This window comes from Gadus macrocephalus, chromosome 11, assembly GCF_031168955.1.
Source record: "Gadus macrocephalus chromosome 11, ASM3116895v1".
In the NCBI taxonomy this organism is placed as follows: domain Eukaryota; kingdom Metazoa; phylum Chordata; class Actinopteri; order Gadiformes; family Gadidae; genus Gadus; species Gadus macrocephalus.
The window spans coordinates 13,158,269-13,177,929 of NC_082392.1; the positions used below are offsets into that span (position 1 = coordinate 13,158,269).

General features: G+C 41.4%; 3 protein-coding genes across 6 annotated transcripts; 2 read left to right on the forward strand and 1 right to left on the reverse strand.

Annotated features, from left to right (window-relative positions):
* Positions 1–1,039: 1,039 nt before the first annotated feature.
* On the reverse strand, positions 1,040–2,378 carry LOC132468180 (trypsin-3). The gene is made up of 5 exons (XM_060065884.1): positions 2,235–2,378; positions 1,945–2,107; positions 1,562–1,815; positions 1,333–1,469; positions 1,040–1,251 (listed from the first exon to the last, which is right to left on the reverse strand). The coding sequence occupies exons 1-5, from the start codon at positions 2,272–2,274 to the stop codon at positions 1,102–1,104; spliced, it is 744 nt and encodes a 247-aa protein (XP_059921867.1). The 5' UTR covers positions 2,275–2,378; the 3' UTR covers positions 1,040–1,101.
* A 110-nt stretch (positions 2,379–2,488) lies between these two features.
* On the forward strand, positions 2,489–6,223 carry si:ch211-261d7.3 (uncharacterized). 2 transcript variants are annotated; one of them, XM_060065855.1, is made up of 4 exons: positions 2,489–3,042; positions 3,118–3,828; positions 3,949–4,380; positions 4,511–6,223. In XM_060065855.1, the coding sequence occupies exons 2-4, from the start codon at positions 3,573–3,575 to the stop codon at positions 5,380–5,382; spliced, it is 1,560 nt and encodes a 519-aa protein (XP_059921838.1). In that variant the 5' UTR covers positions 2,489–3,042; positions 3,118–3,572; the 3' UTR covers positions 5,383–6,223. The 2 variants fall into 2 exon arrangements, with proteins under 2 accessions (XP_059921838.1, XP_059921839.1); XM_060065856.1 differs by having other exon boundaries at positions 2,727–2,809.
* Positions 6,224–6,266: 43 nt separating this feature from the next.
* Positions 6,267–19,084, forward strand: LOC132468141 (zinc finger protein 91-like). 3 transcript variants are annotated; one of them, XM_060065818.1, is made up of 4 exons: positions 6,267–6,750; positions 6,971–9,909; positions 10,069–12,247; positions 13,498–19,015. In XM_060065818.1, the coding sequence occupies exons 1-3, from the start codon at positions 6,381–6,383 to the stop codon at positions 10,258–10,260; spliced, it is 3,501 nt and encodes a 1,166-aa protein (XP_059921801.1). In that variant the 5' UTR covers positions 6,267–6,380; the 3' UTR covers positions 10,261–12,247; positions 13,498–19,015. The 3 variants fall into 3 exon arrangements, with proteins under 3 accessions (XP_059921801.1, XP_059921800.1, XP_059921799.1); XM_060065817.1 differs by having other exon boundaries at positions 6,971–12,247; XM_060065816.1 differs by lacking the exons at positions 6,267–6,750; positions 6,971–9,909 and having other exon boundaries at positions 11,832–12,247; positions 13,498–19,084.
* The last annotated feature ends 577 nt before the right edge of the window (positions 19,085–19,661 follow it).

The window sequence follows — 19,661 nt, forward strand, 5'->3', positions numbered from 1 at the left end:
TTTAAATGTTCTCACTTCACCTAACTCTCCACATTTTGTTTTCAATAAGGGCCCTCTGCTAAATATAAAAATTAAGGTATCTGAAAATCCAAACACATGTGTTGCATAAGTGCAGGTCTTTGCACTATATGGGGATTGTCAAACATCAATTTATATATTGCATTAATGTATATTGTTCTTTTTCGCATATTTGGTTATTTTAATTGACATGAGACAAGACTGAATGAGGTGACGTAAGGATCCTGTGAGATCACATTTACCTTTTGTAGAAAAATTTATATTATTAGTTAGCCTTTTTTAAAAGATGATTACCTAACCACCTTTCTCATTTATTATTTCGCTTATATTGTTTGTCAAGTATGCCCGATTGACATTTTTCTTTGAGAGGCTTGCTTCTCAAAGATTTTTTTTTATACTGTAAGGGTAAGTTTAATTTGGAGGTTTGTATTCACAATACCTTACAAGTCACATAAATCTGAACATATTTTCATGAAAACCATCCTATTCTCTATGAATTAAGATTAGTTTTTTTTCTTGCAGGTCATGAAATTAACTGCTTATTTTATTATTTCATTTATATATTTTTTCTAATATGCAAATGTTTTATAGTAGCAAAAATTGCTTTCAAATGTATTTCTTCAATGATGTGATATAGGCTTACTTTCTATTTAAACCGTTATTTTATTATTTACATCTCATGTTCTTTTACAACTTGCGATTTGGGGCATTACAATTTGCTTAAAGGCATACCTACTTTGCCCTTAATAGTCAGAGCATGGAGGTACTGTCTGTAAAATACATTAATAGGGACCACTACTTTACTATTACCTTAATCATCAAAACAATCAATGTTTTTTTTTCATAACACATTTTTTTGTTTATTTAAAGAACAAAATATCTAGTTGGGCATACCCTGACATATGTGTAATTGTGTATCAACATTTAAGATCGCTCCACAACAAGGTAAAAAATGATGTTGGTGATTTAGATAACCCTAACCCAATAGATGCGTAAAAAGCATTACAAAGTCAGCATTCAATTGATTTTGAATAATTTTATTCATTTAACATGACATGTTAGTTACAGTAAAACAATGTAAGTTTAGTTGGAGGACATGGTGCTCCTGATCCAGGAGTTGTAGTTGCAGACCTTGGCGTAGACACCAGGCTTGTTCCTCTGGGCACAGCCATAACCCCAGGACACCACTCCCTGGAGCTGCCCGTTGCACACCACGGGGCCACCGGAGTCACCCTGAGACACAAACATCAGAGTCAGCTACTGGCCAAGTATTACAGTGAGTCAGAAAGACAGAATGCTGTTCTCTTTCCATACCTGGCAGGAGTCCTTGCCTCCCTCAAGGAATCCAGCACAGAACATGTTGGAGGTGATCTGTCCAGGGTAGGCACTCTTGCAGCTGCTGTCACTCAGGATGGGGGCATCCAGACACATCAGGCGGTCGGGTGAGTTGGCTGAAGGGACAGGAGAGCAGTTCTGGTTTAACATGACTTTGTGGCGGCTGGGGAGATGTCCTATCCACCTGTTTGGTTGGCGGTGTTCTTACAGCCAGAGGCGAGGGTGTTTCCCCATCCAGAGATCAGACAACGGCTTCCAGAGCCGGCACAGCTGGAGGGCAGGGACACGGCGCGGACGTAGCTGTTCAGGGTGGCGGGCTTGCTCAGCTTGATCAGCATGATGTCGTTATCCAGGTTGCGGCTGCTGTATCTGGGGTGCTTGATGACCTTCACAGAGTTGATGAACTGCTCTGTGCCCTCATTGGTAGCGATGTTGTGCTCTCCGAGACGCACCTGGATGCGGCTGCGGGCAGGAAGGTTTAAAACTGGGTTGAGGTGATAGTTTGAATGCAACATCCATTGTTTTCACCTAGCCGCCTTTGAGGATTGGGATATGCATTCTTAGATGTTTATCTGCTGGAGGTTAACTCACGACTTGTAGCAGTGAGCAGCAGAGACCACCCAGGTGCTGGAGATCAGGGAGCCACCACAGAAGTGGTAGCCGGAGGTCAGGGACACCTGGTAGGCTGCCGAGTGCTTCCTGCACTCGTATCCCCCCACGATCTTGTCATCCTCATCCTCCAGGGGGGCAGCGACTTGAATACAAAACAAAAGGATGCATTTTTGCCACATGACCAAATACATCACAATATTTTATATAGGTGTTTAATAAGCAATTTTTCATTGGCACAGAAAAAAGTACATAATTAAACAAGAACTTACAGGCCACAGCAAAGAGGGCAAATAAGATGAAGTACTTCATGGTTGCTTCCTGGAGCGACTACATCCAGCAGCAGCTAGCCTGGGTCTTATATACCCAGCCTGATGTCTCCTTATCTCACATGCTCAAGGATTTGCCTGTTGATTACTTATTACCTTGTCTGGGAAATTGAAGATCGGCCCCAGAGAGCAAGGTGTGGGAAGATAGAACATGATTCCCGTCTGCTGTACTTTTCCATATATTTTTTAAGAACTACATGTCCTGGAGTGGACATCACAAACTATTGAGTGGCCATGATCTGAAATGTATATAAATTAACTTGCTGTGCAGATGTGTATAGATGTGTCTTCAACATGAAACAACTATCGATTACTTGAAGATTATTAGTGTTTAAACTCAAATATGACACTTATAAATTGTTAGGAGGGGGATACATTTGATAGAATATATTTATTTAACGAACTTTTTTTTCGCACTTGAATATACCCATTGAATATACCCATACCCGTGTGACGTCAATCGGAAGCGACTGTATTCCGATTTTGTATTGGCAGAGAAGCTAACAGCTGCACCAAATGTGAGTTTGTTTTGGTTTGCAGTTAACTTGAGGTAATCAAAACAAGGCATGTGTAATCGCTATTTGTATTTCTTTATAGTGTAATACAGTTCCAAGGGTGAGAGGTTTCCCTTGCTCGTGTGGTGGTGTATTAGCTAGCTACAATGCAAGATCAGCACCTAATATATGCGGAATGCGCAACCATTGCGGATGTTCTACAGAAAAAACACTCACCAATGCGACAATATACTAAAGTAAGGAGTTTCTGATATTGTTTTTAATAATGTCATGGACATATATAACATTGTATTGTTTTTTTTGCATTGCAGCAATCTCGAACGTCTACTACTTGAAAGACTACTGGTTATACGCAGCGCTTCGGATTTCTCATGTCCTTGAACTTTATATCTATTTATTATATGACAAATTCGTTTTCTCAAAAGGTGGAGGATTTAAAGCTCTTTAGTCATCCAAAGATGTCCCTTGATTGGCTACATTTGACATTCTTGCAATGCCGATTTTTATTAACCTACATTGATTTGAAACATGATAAAAATGAAAGGATTCTAGGCAATTCCTAAGTCGTATTCATATGAATATGAGCGGCCCCTTGGTAGTCGGTATGCTCAGTATTATAACTCGGATCATACATATTTTAACATGATGTATATAGCAGTGCTTATTTACATAGAAGTAAGTTAGTAAATACGGAAAACTTTTATTAATGGAGCAAAAGTCAGGAAGTGGCTTTCCAGTCGGTTCCTCTGCACTACTCACCTGACTCATGACCGAGTACTACGAGGAGGGGGGGCTGCTGTATGAGCAATCACCTCCCATGCACATTAAAGTGGAGTCTCCAGAGGGCCCGTTTGGTGGAGGAGTCTCTGAAGATGGCTTCCCGAGGGAGGATGACGACTCTGAGGGAAGCTGTGACCAGAACAGTGGACTACCTGGGGGCCTCCCTTTCAACGTCGTAGTGGTTCATCCAAACATCATGGCCCCAGGGATGTCCTCAGATGAACTTATGTCTCTTGATCAAAGTGAGCAAAAACACAGGCATCAAATATCTGCAAGTAGACAACGCCAAAATATATGTTATTGTGAGCTATTTGCTTAATTTTTTTTCTACTTACCAAAACCACATCCTTGGTTCTATGCAGGCAGAGGAATGTCTGCTGCCTTGGCTGCTGGCGGTGCCAGTAAGAGGAAGAGTCGCTTCAGCGGTGCAGAGCTGGAGGTGCTGGTGTCCGAGGTGACGCGGTGCGAGGGGGAGCTCTTCGGCCCGGCAGGGAGGCTGCGCCGCCGGGAGAGAGAGCGCATCTGGGCGGGAATCCTGGAGAGGGTCAACGCTGTGTCCAGAGTCCCCCGCACCCTGCGGGAGGTGAAGAAGCGATGGGATGACCTGAAGAGACGAAACGGTGGAAGGCTGGCAGACGCTCGCCATCGCAGCTGTTACCTGCCCTCCAGCAGAGGGGCTTCGTTACTCGGAAGACCTTCTCAGTCGCAGTCGAGCCCTCGGCTGCAACAGGCCAGACAGAAGCAGAGCTCTAGACCGAAGGCTAGCTTTCCATGCTTGACAGACTCTGAAGCAGGTAGGAACTAGCACGAGAGAGTTGGATCGGCCATGTCATTCAACTTTAACATTGCTTGAATTTGTTTCAAAATGCACTAGCTATCTATCAACTATCTACAGCTCTAGAATATATTATTTTTCTTTTTCAGTTGGAACTGGGGACGGGTCTGAGCGAGATGGTTTGGAGAAGGAAGAGGAGGACAGCGTTGAGCGGGAGAGAGAGGTGGGAGAACCAGACTGTGAGGGACCAGAACACAGCATGGAGGATAAACTGGGGTTGGGACTCAGTCTGGGCATCGGACCTCCCCCTCCCTCGGAGCGATGGCTGCCCCCCTCCCCACTCTACAGCGCACCTTTCCTCAATGGAAGCCCACAGCCCAGCCCGCCTTCGCTCGGAGCACAGCAGGGGCCTCTGGAGACACAGCCCCGCAGCTCCTGGCTGGAGGACGAGCTGCACGGCCTTGGAGATGCAGCTCTTCAGCTCGGAGATCGGGTGGAGAAGAGCCTGATGGAGTTTGGGGAAGGTTTCAGGCGTGACATGAAAACACTGGTGGCCTCCCAAGAGATGTTAGCATCCAGTCTACAACAAAACAATATCCTCTTGCAAAGACTCCTGGGAGTGCTTGAGTCGCAGCAGCAAACATCACCACAACCGCATCGTGTTCAGCAGCAGCAGGCTACCCCGAAACAACCACACTTGTCATCACAACCTTCGCCTCTCCAGCAACTGGAAACACAGCAAACCCCAATAGATCCCCTACAACACCCACAGCAAACACAAGAGCATCTTCAGCACTTAAATGTAGCAAAACAGCAGTCACAGTATAACCAGCCAACAAAACAGCAGCCAAAGCCTTTTCAACATTTGAACGATCAGTCGGCTGTAGCAGTGGTTCCCCAATCATCTCCAGGAGATGCAAATGATACTTTTAATTCAGATCGGAATACAGCCGTGAATGGAACTGGCCAGAGGCCAAGGCGAGGAAGAACTGTAGAACATAGACGTAGGAGACGGCGTTGATAACGCAAGAGAGCAAACAAACTTTGAATCAAGGATAGCTATTCCCGCGTCAAATTTGAACTGAATTGAGTGGTATTTTACTCACTGTATCTATATCTATGATATACCATGAATGCTTATTTTCTATTCCAATCATTTTACTTTAACAGATGTGCAAAGTAAAACCCTGAACTATATGCCATCAAATACAATTTTTTCTAGAGTTCTATAGAATGACCATTTGTGAGAGGCTTTCAATACCTTTAAATAAGTTGTTGATGTTTAAAATCGAATTTGTTTGAAAGGCTGTTCGATATAGCAGTCATGAAACTCCTAGTAACTACTTTCTGAATGCTGTAGATAGACATGCGTAACATTGTCATGTAATCCGCAGAGCTTATTGAATATGGAGATACTGATAGTATATTGTTAATAAATATATGCCTGTTCTTTGTTAACCGTTTAACATAAACATTCCTCAAAATTTTGGACAAAAGAAAAACATTTTGGTTGTCTGTAACATTTTTGTTGTCCCATGACTGTTTTAGACAAACTGATTTAAAGAATGTGATAAAATACCATTTTGCCTCCCACTGAACACTGTCTTTGTCCATGAGGACCTTAAACACACTAACTGTGTTTCTGTAGGCTTTGATATTTTAGTACTGAGATGATAATGATAATGTATAGATGTATGTCTGGCTATGCATTGCATGCAATATTATCATTATGCACGTAGGTCGCTAGAAACATGAAACTAAAATTATACTGCGTTTAATTTCGCTCTTTTTTTATTTTGTAAATATTGGCCGCAATATATAAATGAAACTGTAATAAAGTTAACTATAATATACAAACGAAACCAGTAAGCGCAGGTTGCGTCTCTTCTACGTGTTGTCCAGTGACTTGAACCAGTTCGGTTCACAAGTGCACTGCTTAATGAGCCAATGATAGTGGGATGGTAACACACTGCTACATGCTACCAGGCCTTAGCGGACAGGAGTATACATGGGAGAAACATGGCCGCCTTGTACCCGTCTCACTTTCCCACGGAGCAAGATTCTATCAATGACGAGAATACGGGATCTGGGGGAATCGTCGGTATATGCCAATCGGAATGTAATCCAACGCAGACGGATACAACGACAAGTGGAAATATCTCGGATTGCTTTAGCGGCCAACAGGATGCCCAGGCTAGCAGTGACAGTGCTAACAACGTGAGCCTTGCAGAGTCTGATGGTAAACCACAAGCTGGGACTCGTGAAGATCCGCTGGATAATCGTGCATCAGAAAAAATGGCAAGTGTCGACAGTCCAAGCCACATGAAGCCTCGTCTTCCCGTATCTGGAACTGAGGGCAGAGACTACGACGTGAAGGACGACGAGTGTGGTATGCTACCGATTATGCATTATAGCTTTAGCGATTAGCATTAGCGTTTAGCATTAGCGCTCACTGTGACTCTATTCCATTTACAGTGTATCTTAACATATGCTTTCGCATTATAAACTAGTGCATTTTCTCATTGTTTGTTGTCAACATGACATACTAGAACAAATTGAAGGGCGTTGTGGACGTGAAGTAATTAATTTAATGCTATGTTTCTTTTCAGACCGAAAGGATAACTTTACGAAACATATGGTGCAGCCTCGTAAACTTGCTAACGATACATCTGATGCAGATGGAGAGAAGATCGACCCAAACAACTATATTGATGAAAAGAGCCATGAGAATGATGCATTGAATGGGCTAGAGGTGGACATTAATAGAAGAGAAGGGATTGGGAATTCTGTGGACAGCATACCTGGCTATAAAATAGGTCCAAAAGGGAAACGTATCAGGTCGAGTCTGCAGTGCAAGGATTGTGGGAAAAGGTTTAATCGAAGAGAGACATTGAATCTTCACCGTCACTTCCATTCGCACAATGACCCCGCACCCCTTACCTGCAAAGAATGCGGTTTGACCTTTCAGGACCGTAGCAGTTTCATCAAGCACAGAAAGGAACACAAAGAGAAGGAGCAACCACTTATAAGTTCGAATAAGGATTCAGCCTCAAGCGAGGGGAGACGGTTTACATGTGCAAACTGTAAGACATTGTTTTCAACAGTAGAAGAGCTTAGGGGCCACAATTGCAGCAAATATTCAGATAAACCTTACCGCTGTCCCCTGTGTGGTCGAGAGTTTCAGTTTAAGGTGGCTATCCCGAGGCACATGCAGATACATTCGCTTGAGAATATTTTCCAATGCCAAGAGTGCAACAAACATTTCTCTGACGGCCCCGCTTTCCGTGCGCATCAGAGATGTCATGCTGCCCTGAAGCCATACGAATGTCTTGAGTGCGGTATGGTGTTCAAACATTATTCAGTAATGGAAGACCACCGTCGTAAGCACACAGAAAACATGCCTTCCCATCATTGTTCTGTTTGTGGAAAGACCTTCAAGTACAGCAGTCTTCTCCATCAGCACCAGTATCTCCACACGGGTCAGAAACCATTCTGCTGCCCAGAATGTGGTAAGAAATTTGCTTTTGCCCAAAACTTGAAGGCCCATTACCGTCAGCATAGACTATCTACCACTACCTATCTAGTGCCTCCTGACAAGCCCAGCAAACAAGACCCAGTGCCTACAACCGAACCTGCCAATGGACTTGGGAAGGAGAACACAGGCCAGAGTATAAAACCAAGGCGAGTATATAACTGTCCTCTGTGCCCCCTGAAGTTTACGATTCCGGCCAACCTGAGAGCCCACATGCTGATACACGAGGCAGAGTATGAAAAACTGGACAACACCCCGACAAAGGAGACCAAACCTATGATCTCGGAAAAGGGCTACAACTGCCCTCAGTGTCCAAGTATTTTCCATAACAAGCTCAGCTATTATGGACATTTGTTAAAAGCCCACAGATCTGAATCTCACTATTTAGAGCAGGTGGCTGCTGATCAAAGTCAACTGAGACGAAGAATTGAATGTCATAGTAAGTTACACAAGTGTCCACAGTGTAGCAAAATGTTCCATCAACGCTCAGTGTTTGAGGCTCATATGCGCGTTCATTCCAAGGAAAAGCCATACTTATGCAATGTGTGTGGCAAATCGTTTAGATGTAACAGCTACTTGCGGCAGCACCTTATCATCCACACAGGTGAGAAGCCTCATAAATGTCCAGATTGTGGTAAAGAATTTGCCTTCCTTCAGAACATGAAGACTCATCTAAAGTTGCATCGGGCCAAACCCTTCCGTTGTGGCAGCTGCCACAACTTTTACAGTGATGCGGCCCAACTTAAACAACACATGATGTCCCACAAACGTCCAAAAAGACATAAGTGTCAATTTTGTGACAAGAGTTTTACATTAGCATGTTTGCTTCGTGATCATATTAACACGCATAACGGAGCGAGACCTCATTGCTGTGCTGTGTGCCACAAAAGCTTCTCTTGGTTAAGCAGCCTTAATGTTCATATGAAAAGACATGAAAGGAGATTAGCATCAATACCAGTGAGCAGTTCAGCCATGGTGGCTCCTCCGACGCCGAGGGACACAGACAGAGGCCAAAATGCATTCCAAACACAAGCTCCTAGGCTGGCAGCCTTAATAGAAACAAAACAGGCGGAACAATGCTTGTCGGAGAGTTGTCCTCCAGTCCAATGGAAGGTGGATGGAGGTGAAGTATTGCCTGTTTTGTTGGCTCGGAAGTCAGATCAGCCCCAAGTGCTCACACAGTTCGATGTCTCAATGCAACACAACTACAGCCCGTTGAAGTCCCTTTCTAACCCTAGTTCAGTCCCAAGTTTGAAGACATCAAGCATTGCAAAAGAGAGCTCGTTTTTGATTTCTGGTTCCCTTCAAACAGCTATGCCCCAAACTGTCAGTCCGTCTTTAGATAGTGAGGTAGAGAAACAAAGGCAAGCCCAGCCTGAGAAGTGGAGAGGCACGTGCACTTCAACTGTTATGGACTCAAATAGCTCTTCATTGCATCACGTACCTCTCTCATCCGCCTATGCGGACCGAGCAGCACTTTGGAGTGTAAAACATAATCCAGTAACTTCATCTTCACAGGTCTTTCCAAGTAAGCAAGAATCGTCTACATCCCCTACAAAAGACGACTTTAATCCACATATAGCAATTCCATTCACTGTTAGCCAGTCAGAAAAAAGAGTAAATGGAGGTGTGCTGCCCAAACAATGGTCCACAAGTTTAGCAGTTTCGTCTTCAGCTCTATTAGACCAAAGCAAGGCTGTGTTAAGTACCCCTGCATCTCTCGATGTATATAGCCCATTGGTGGACATGCAGACAGCTACAGGCATTCCAAAGACATTGAACCCCTCAGACAAAAGGGGTGTTAATCCTGAGTTACAGTTACAACTAAAGCCAGGCGGGACAAATCGGACGTCTCCCCAGAAAGTTCCTATGACTCTACCATACCAGCCTCCTCATTTTGCCCATGGAGTAGGACCTGCTGTTTGGCGTTTCCAGACTAATCATGTTGGCCCTCAAGCACTACTCCCTGGACACTTCAAACCAGGAAACGCACAGGAACTGCAGCAAAAAACAATGGTAACTGGAACTCAGATTATCCTAAATCAAGCTTCTCCCTTTTTTTCTCCTCCACTTGCTCCTCTACCTCTTCCACTTCCTTTGTCTGGCTCTCACTCTCTTCATTCTGTTGCTGCACCTCCAAGACCTCCATACCCAAACATTTTTTTTGCACCGCAGGCAGTGATGAGCCCCCAAATGCCACGGACGCTGCCCCTACCTCTCAGCCCTCACACAGGACCGCACAATCTTGGTGGACGTTTACCCTTAGCACCAGAGGGACTTCTACAGTGCATGATATGTGGGCACTCTCTCCCTCGTGAATTTGACCTAGAAATGCATTATCTGCAACATGCTCAAGGAGAGATTTGACATTGGTAACTGGTCTTGGTCAATGGGCGTAATTGAAAATAATATTTTGTTTCTGCACAACTTAAAAAGTTCTAAACATTTTTACAAACATTTGAAAGTCACATTAGGAGCTTGCGGTAGAATGTGTATTTGCATGTCCTCTGATACCCATTTAAAGATTCTTGTTGACTTTGAATGCATTTCTACTCATTTTTAATGGAAATAAACCATCAATTTGAGGAACCTAGATGTTCTGTTGATTTTGAACTGGGTCTTTGGTGGAGAACTATTACCTTTCCGTTACTTTCCTTTTGGTGCACTGTCAAATGTATAGTATATTTGCCTTTGTAGGGCTGTTAAGTTTAAGCCTAGTTTAATTTTCTCATTGTAGATCCATGCAGGAGACCCCCCCCCCCTCCATCATTCATCATTTGAAGATGCTTAGGGGATGGGGGGGGATGTGGGGGTACTTAACCATAAGATATGGTCTGTTATGCCATTGCATGATGGGGATAGGCCTAATATTATATATTTTTTAAATGATAACTTGCATTATGGCAAGTTTTTTTCTTTACCACTAACAATTTTCTACTGCAATAGGTGATGGAGTAATGTGTATGGTTCCACTGGGAATCCCACATGAAATTGAGAGGCCTTTCAGATTGCTATTTGAAATATATTATTTTTAATACACCTGAAACTTCCAAGTAACATTGTCTCACTATTGAATATGTAAATACACCAATGGTTAACATTGGTTAACATTTTTGCTAGTTGTGTGTTTTGGGAACTTTTTAAAACTTACAGAATGCCATCTCCCTTGTGGTCCTGTTATTGCCAAATACAATTTGGTATCCAGCCTTTAGGTAGCTCCCCAGTAGGATACAAATGTAATGTATAATTGTATAAATAAAACCAACATTGTGAATAAAGAAGGTCCCTTATCATTGTTAATATTGTGAATCGTTCTACCCTACTTTTGGGGAAATAAATAATTCTCAGATTCTCCTAGGCTATTCTGTAGTCCTACTGAAGGGGTAGGTTTCATATTAAGGGAATGGTATCTCAGTATTTGGACAATACAATTCGTAGGTCATGATGTGAGCATATCGGGCGCAACGTCAAATAACTCGATATTCTGAGGTACATTCAATTATATAAGTAGTTGTATTGTGGGAATACTTAAAATATAGATTATTTTTAACCACGGAAGCCATTTGATATAATGCATTTAAATTTGGTTGACTATTATGCTTAAGCAGGCAAAAAAAGAAGCTTGGCAACTGCTGCGTGTTTAACCAGAGTCCTGCTTAAAATTATAGACAGCTCTAATAGCATAGTATAAATGCCATTATCATCCGTGATGCTCGGGGAATTGTAATTATACTGCAGGGATAGTTGTTGTGAGGGTTGTGAAAGATAAAAATGTGTACAATTATGATTTATTAAGATTGTTAGAATAACAAGTACCCCATGCTTTACAATTGTTCTCAAAACGGAGTAATACGATTTTTGCTGCAACGTATGATATTGTTGGAAATTGACACATTACGTAAACGTGGTTAAAGAGGCCGCGCATGCGCATTCCAACGGGGGCACATTTTTGCTAGCAGCATCAGCAAGCTAAGCTAAGCTAAGTAAGCTACCATCCCATACCATCTCAGCCAATATCGATGGTTATATTCGGATGGCTAGTTTTTGCATTTAACATTGGATTATTTGTGTTTTATATATTTTTTTATTAGAAAAAGGAAATATATGAATTCCACCATTCACCTCCTAGACAGATCACTCGCTGAAAAATAGTAAAATTAGCTAAATATGGAACAGAATACGGCCTAACCGGGTTAGCCATAGAACGTGCCTTGGAGACAGCAAGCACTAGCAAATGGTCACACAGCGGATTAAAGGAGGCACGGAGGAAGCGAGATGGACCGAGGAAATAAGTCAGACAAACAACCTCAAAATAAGGGCGATGCGTCGGTGTCTGCCCTGGACGTTCTGGATGGTAAGTGTCCATGTTTACACGATGAAAGAGTACCAGTTCATCATAGGCGGCCATGTCGTTAGGCTAGTTGGTTATGTGTGCAGGCCTCCACAACATGCAAAATGCCTTGTGTATATTCGTGTAATAGTTCAATTAATCACTATTTCTGCAGCGCTGGAATTGTCACTACCAACGACAATTTTTATTATCAAGCATCGTTTAATAAAAACTACTCATGATTTTTAAATGTTAAGTTAAATGTTGTTTTCTTTTACATTTCTAGCTTTGCTTAACGTTATGGATAAAATCTGAAAGAATGTAAGCAGTGGATTTGTGTAAAGTTACAACTAGTCAATCGCGTTTAAGAGAAAACAACTGTCACAAATGCACCCTGTATTTATGTGCAATCATGTATGACAACTATCTCCTGATTTATTTTAAATGGATTTCATAAACACTGCTGGCGCAGTACTTTTGAAACAGTGTGCGGGTAAAACGTGAAATATGAAAGGTCTGAATCAAATATGTGTTTATGTAATAAGGAGCAGAAATAGTTCAATTCCATTTCATTTCCTGCACACTTCATTCACTGTGAACAGATACTGTACTTTACTATTCTATTTTTGTTGCAACGCAACACTACGACGTCGAGATTTGAAATATGGAATTTGCGGAAATTTGTGTTGAATGGAGGGAATATATCTATATTGTTTTACTGATATAAAAATATTATAACCATATTATGTAGATCGTTAATCATTTTTAATTCAATCTCGAGGCTTAAATGATATAGCCATTTTGCTGAGAACCCAGGTTTATTGTTAACCTCGCCTGTATCGAGATGTTAGTCAGACTTCCATAGCTGGATCTTTGTTTAGTCCAACACAAATAACTGCATACGATCTGCCCTGGCTTGTTGGTTTCTCAACTAGTTCTCACAAACAAACAAAAGCTTAATTTCTGTTTGTATTCCACTTTGCATGAAATGTATAGCCTCATTTTAGCTCTTAATATGAAACACTTTCTGAAGTCATTTTTGGATTATTCACATGTTACACTGTAACATTATTGGCATAACTGCTTGTTTGGATGACCTTGGATTTATGGATGTATATATATATGCAAATTAGATATATGCAGACAGGATCATGATTTATTGTTCATATACTTCTCGTTGTTAGGCTTTTAAGAACATTGAAAACACACAATTATTTCCCCTGTTCTTTAAGTTGCTCTGATCTTCTCCAATGTATACCCTTTTCTATTTCTAGGGGATCGGGATTTCTGCTGTCAGGATTGTGGAGAAGATTTTCAGGAGGAAGGAGCCTACTTGGACCATCTCCATCAACACTCTCAAGAAAACTGCCTTGTTGCGAAAGGCGGTGGACAAAAAAATAGCTCATTAGTTCAATCAAATGACCTTGACTCCCATGTGTTAAAGCGGCATGGACTATCTCCCCAAATAGATATGGTCAAACAAAAAACTTCCTTGATGACAAAACAGCATGCTTATGAATGCTCTGACTGTGGAAAATCCTATGGGGTAATTGGCCACTTTCTCAATCATCAACGCTCACACAAGCAAGCTCCTAAATCAGTTTTTCATGAACTTGAGCAACTGAAGAAGAAGTCGTTTCAGTGTGAAACGTGTGGGCGTAGTTATTCACGTGCATCAGCACTTGATGCTCATCGCCGCTGTCATGAAGGAAACCTAGTAAGGTCACGGAACCAGGCCATAGTCGATGTTTTTCAGAATGAAGAACAGGTTGTGGAAAATGAACACACTGAAACCCATGCCATTGAGCCACTTGAAAACCTTTTTAAATGTTCATGTGGTAAAGCCTTCCCTGCCCTATCACGCCTGAAAACACACCAACGATTTAGTCGAAACACTCAATGTTCGCCGGAACAGCTTAAAGAGGTTAAAGATGTCAAAGATAAACCAAAGAAACTCTTTCACTGCAGTGAGTGTAAAAAGGATTTTAACAGACATATTGCCCTGGTCCAACATCAGCGCTGGCATGCTAATTCAGCTGAAGCTGCAAAAAAGTTTCCATGTGAAGAGTGTGGAAAGGTTTTCATGACATTAACATTCTACTTCAAGCACCAGCGTTTGGTACATAGTGGCGAGACTCCCGCAAAATCATTCCTCCATCAAGTATGCCAGCTACAAAAGAAGGGTTTTGAATGCAAGGACTGTGGGTTGAAGTTCTCCCGGGCCTCAGCCCTTCAGTCCCATCAGCTTCAACACACCGATGTCTACAAAGACACAGAGAAGGAAACCCAAAAGCCCTCTACTTCACTACCTCAACATACCATCATGGAAAGCAAACCAGAAGAAACCAACCAATTGGCAGCCATGGATGTTGACTTGACTGGCAAGTTGGACAAAGGTATTGATTCAACCCAACACTTGGATGAAGAGGTTGATCTGCAGGACAGTTTTCAAAACTCTTTGACTGAAGTCTCCTATGTTATTGAGAGTGATGCAGATGCAGAGGGTTATGAAACCGGGGATTTTAATGTTGAGGTGATCAGCGATAGTGAATCTGAGGAGGATCCTTCCCGCGACTTAAATCCTGACCTTGAGTTGCTGTGTGAATCAGATCAGGAGATCAAAGAGGAGTTGGAAGCTGAGGTTGAAGTTTCACCTACAAGTCTGGTTTTAAAGCCAGGGATGGATCTAAAAATTGTACAAATAGACTTTGAGCATATGGAGCAACCCAGCACCCCAGAAATCTTTGATATGGATAAAAGTGCATCAGAAAAATTTGATTGCCCAGAGTGTCCGCGGTGGTTTTCTAGTGCTTCGTCCTTGAGGGTTCACAAAATGTGGCATGGAGTTCATAGGAAACGGAGATGGACAGTAGGCCAGCATGAAACTATTAGTAAGGTGAAACGCAACGAGCACTTGCAAAAGCACAAGGATGAAAAACCTTTCAAAAGTGTCCCGGACCAGGCTGATGGACTAGAAAAGAAAAGCTTATTTTGCAAAGATTGTGGGAAGTGGTTCAAACGCATGTCTTCCTTCATCTCTCATCAACAGAATCATCCTAAAAGAAAACCCTACCCATGTCTAGATTGTAACCTATCCTATGCACATGCAAGTGGCCTCTATAACCACAGGAAGAATTGCCAAGCTCAGAATAAAGAAATGGACCATGCTTCATTGAATGAAAAAGTGTTCAATCCAAAGAAAACACTTTTAGGCCCAAAGATTTATCATTGTGGGCAATGTGGTAAGGGTTTCTGGTCTTCAGGAGCGTACTCCCACCACAAGCAGAGTCCAGAGCTCTGCTTAGATTTAAGGCCGGGAAAGAGCCCTTCATCTTGGAAATCAGTTCTAGGACGGCCCCGCTCTATCCGAAAGGTAGCATGTCCTGTCTGTGGTAGAAAGTTCCGTCACAATGGCATTATGAAATCCCACATGCGGAAACATGAAGATGGGAATCATAAATGTGACTTGTGTAGCAGGTCCTTCCGTCTTTTCTCAAGCCTCCTCAGACATCAGGTTGTCCATACTGCTCACTTAATTCCTCCCCCTATTAAGTCCTTCCAGCATCAGGTTGAACAGGTGAAAAAGAATACATACAGCTGCCCCGACTGCGGGAAACTGTTTTCACGTGCCAAGGCCCTTCAGTTTCATATGAGAAGTCATGGATATGACACTGGGTACTCACCATCTTCACCAAAGTCCACTGTGACAATTGAGGCTCTTCAGTGCCCTACATGCCTTGCACATTTTAACAACAAGTCCTCCTTACGAGCTCATCAAAAATTATGTATCAAAAGAGACCCCCAAGAAGTTGATGTTATAAGCACATCAGAAAATATGTTGAAGTGCACCAGCTGCCCTGCTACTTTTAAGAGTGCTGTGACTTTCCAGGACCATATTAGGGAATGCAGAAAGATAACTACAATTGGCGAGGCAGAAGTCAAAAGAAAGGGAGTTACGGAGGAAGTAACTAATTCTTCAAAAAAAGAGGTGAGCTTAGATGAGAAAAAGTTAGGAATCCGTGTGGCCTCATCAAAAGTGAACCACTCTGGTCCATCAGATTTGAAATACAAATGTAAGGAATGTGAAAGAAGCTTTTCAGTGGTCGGAGCGCTGAATTTCCACAAAAGAATTCACCTCCAAGGTCACAAGTCAAATGCAAAAACGTCTTTGCCTCTTTTGCCTCTATCAATAACACCCAAAAAACAGGAAGAGCAAATTAAAAGGCCATTTTACTGTTCAGAGTGTGGACGGCGATTCTCTTCAAATTCAGCTCTTGGTACTCATAAAAGATGGCACACGGATAAGAAATTTGCAGGCTCTCTACAAAAAGATGATGAACCGGACATTGTTTCAAACCGGAAGATAGACGAAGGACCTTATCACTGCACCAAATGTGGCAAGAGCTTTTTCTACCTGTGTGTCCTCCGACGCCACCAGTTATATTACCCCCCCTGCCAGACCAAAAGTGAGCCACTGATTGATTCAAACATACATTTAGACGGCAACAGCAAAAAGTTGGAGCCTACATTTTCATGTCCGCAATGTAATATGTCATTTGTACGTGGTTCACTTTTAGCTGCCCACTATGAACATCAGCATAGCAAGAAGGATCCACATAGCAAAACGCCCTGTGACCCTGAACAAGAAAAATCCAAAAAGAAATCAGCGGCCAAAGTTGGCAAACCCCTTGATGCCCCTTCCTCAGTCCTCAAATCTAAGCTTCACCAGTGTCCTCATTGCAGCATGAACTTTACAAAGGCCAGAGGCCTTCGTGCACATAAATGGCAGGCCCATTCTCAGAGCAAAAAATCAAGCGTTGGCACTAAGCTAAGTAATGAATCTATATCCTCGAGCTGTAAGCCTTTAAAAAAGGGAGATATTTCTCTGTTAAAAGTAAGTCATCCAGTTGCAAGTAAACCTACAGTTTCACAGAAAAAGGCCACTGCTGGAAGAAGAAGGAAAAAGGGTAGATCTGGCCTCCCAGCTTTCAAATCCATACCTTGTCTTGACTGTGGAAAGAGATACAGCTCTGCTGGAGCTCTTTACAATCATAAGAAAGTGTGCCTGGAGTTTAAGAAGGAATTAAAGGTGCCCAAGCAAGAAATCCTGTTTCCTGAACCTGTGGCAGAACTTCCTGCAGCACTGGGTCGTCCATCTGAGTATACAGTGAAATGCCTTTTCAAGTGTGATAAGTGTGGAAAAGCTTTTCAGACAGAAGAACAGTTGGTAGCTCATAAGATGAAGGCAAAAAGTCGGCCATATTGTTGTGCTCTCTGTTGCCATAGTTATTGGACTGAGACCCAACTGCAACAACACCTTGCTTGGCATGATGAGATTCGCCGACGTCTCCCAATCGAGCTTCGTTATAGACTGAGCACCGCTATGACCTCCAGACCTTCAAAACCTATTTTCCAATCTGCTGGCAAGAAAGACCACTCTCAGTCTTTGATTCAGAACTCGGCCAGTTGGTCACAAACTAGCCACAAATGCCAACATTGTGGTAAATCCTTTCTTTCACCATCGGCGTTACAGAGACATGAAGCTCAACATGGTGGCAATGGCTTGTTTCATTGCTCTTTTTGTCCAAGTACTTTCAGTGACATTCAGGACCTCATCGATCATCACCAGGAATGTATGGTTGATGGCAAAATGCAGAGAGATGACCCAGCTGCTGTTTTATCAGGAGATACAAATGGCCTTACTTGTTTTGAATGTGGAACTTCTTTTGCAGAAGAAGTCGAGTTGCATCAGCACTACATTGAGCATGCCCATGGAGCACATTAGACACACTTTACTGATATGGATTTATGTAAAATTGCATTTGATTGTAAAGGTATGCCTGTATATACTATTGGTAAGCTAAAGTTAGCCCTCAGATTACCCTTGTTAAGGTAATCAAACTGCAAATAATTTGTCTAATTTTTTTCTTCATATTACTTGATACTTTTAAAATGTTTAAGAATGAATAGTTAGCTTTTCCTTCTTAAATTCTCAGGCTGTTCTTCACACTGGACTGAAAACATAACAAGAAAATTTAAATGTGTTTTTTTTTTTTTTTTTTTTCTTTCTAAGTTTGAACTAAAAGCATACATTTGTTTTAGACGGGTTGACATTTAAGGGATTATGTAATTTGTCATTTTGGGAAGTGCGATTTACATGACTAAAAATGTATGTTCATCCATTGGATTTGATTAAATATACATGCATATTGAAGGCACCCATTAATGCATGTTTCTGATTTCCAAACTCCCCAGAAAGTGTAAAGCTAAGTTTGAAAAGTTCTTATTTCAATGCTTGAAAAAGATTTTTGCACTTATTCGACTTAAATATGCACAAGAGAAAACGGTAATTTAAAATAACCTTAAATCCATTTATAATTTTTTACATTTATTATATTGATTGAAGAATATTGTTAACAGTACGAATGGAAAAAGTCGTTGTTTTATTTCTTCGTTCTCACAATTCTTAATACAGACTAAATTCGCTCTATGTCCTCTGCTGTACAGTGTATTTACAAGATTTCTGACATAAAAGATGTACCTTTTCAATGTAATGTGTTGCGATACAATGATAGGCTAACTAATTAGAATAATTCTATTAATTGCGGATATTTTTCAGTGTTGTACCATTGCTTTAGTGAAGAATATAGTATTAATTAATATAGGAGCACAATTCTGTTATTTTTTTCTTCCCCAAAAGATCAAACGTGTGGCTTTTCATTCCTCCTTTTCAACTTAAGGAAAAAATAAAGAAAATAGTGAATAATAAATCTAAGATTTATTTAACTGAAATTGTTGTCTCCTTTTTGCAGCCATTTGGTGTCATGCAGCAAGTACTAAAATAAATATAATTTAATTGCTGAGGTTTGATTTTTGTGTCTGAGCCATGTAAAGGATAAGTCTAAAAATAAATAATGTACGAGAGATGGGGTATTTCTTGGATACTAATGAAGCGTATTTCATGTCCTTTTAAAACAGATTTATTTATTCGACGAGCATTTGATTTATTTATATATGTAGGCCTATATATTTAATGTATACATACCTCACCGAGTGAGTATATAGGCCTTTATATCAAAGCGAGTGAGTGTTTACAATTTTTCATGCTATTTTAACAGAGAAAAACGTTGTTATAAACGTATAAATACTTATGAACTTGTAGGTGAATACTTATGAAATAAGTATATGTTTATAAAAACGTTCTGTGTGTAACACAATTAAGCAAGCATGGGAAATAGTTATTCCCACGTTTCATAACCTTGCTAATATATGTTAGTAGAATGCGATGGGCCAATATGAGTTTGACAGCGCGTCGCACATGAATCATTGCATTTAAACAGCTTTTAGGAAACAGGTTCAAACAAAGCCTACGTTTGAGGTCTAGTCAATGTAGCCAAAATAAGTTGTCAGTAGGCTAGATGTATACGTTTCATAGGGT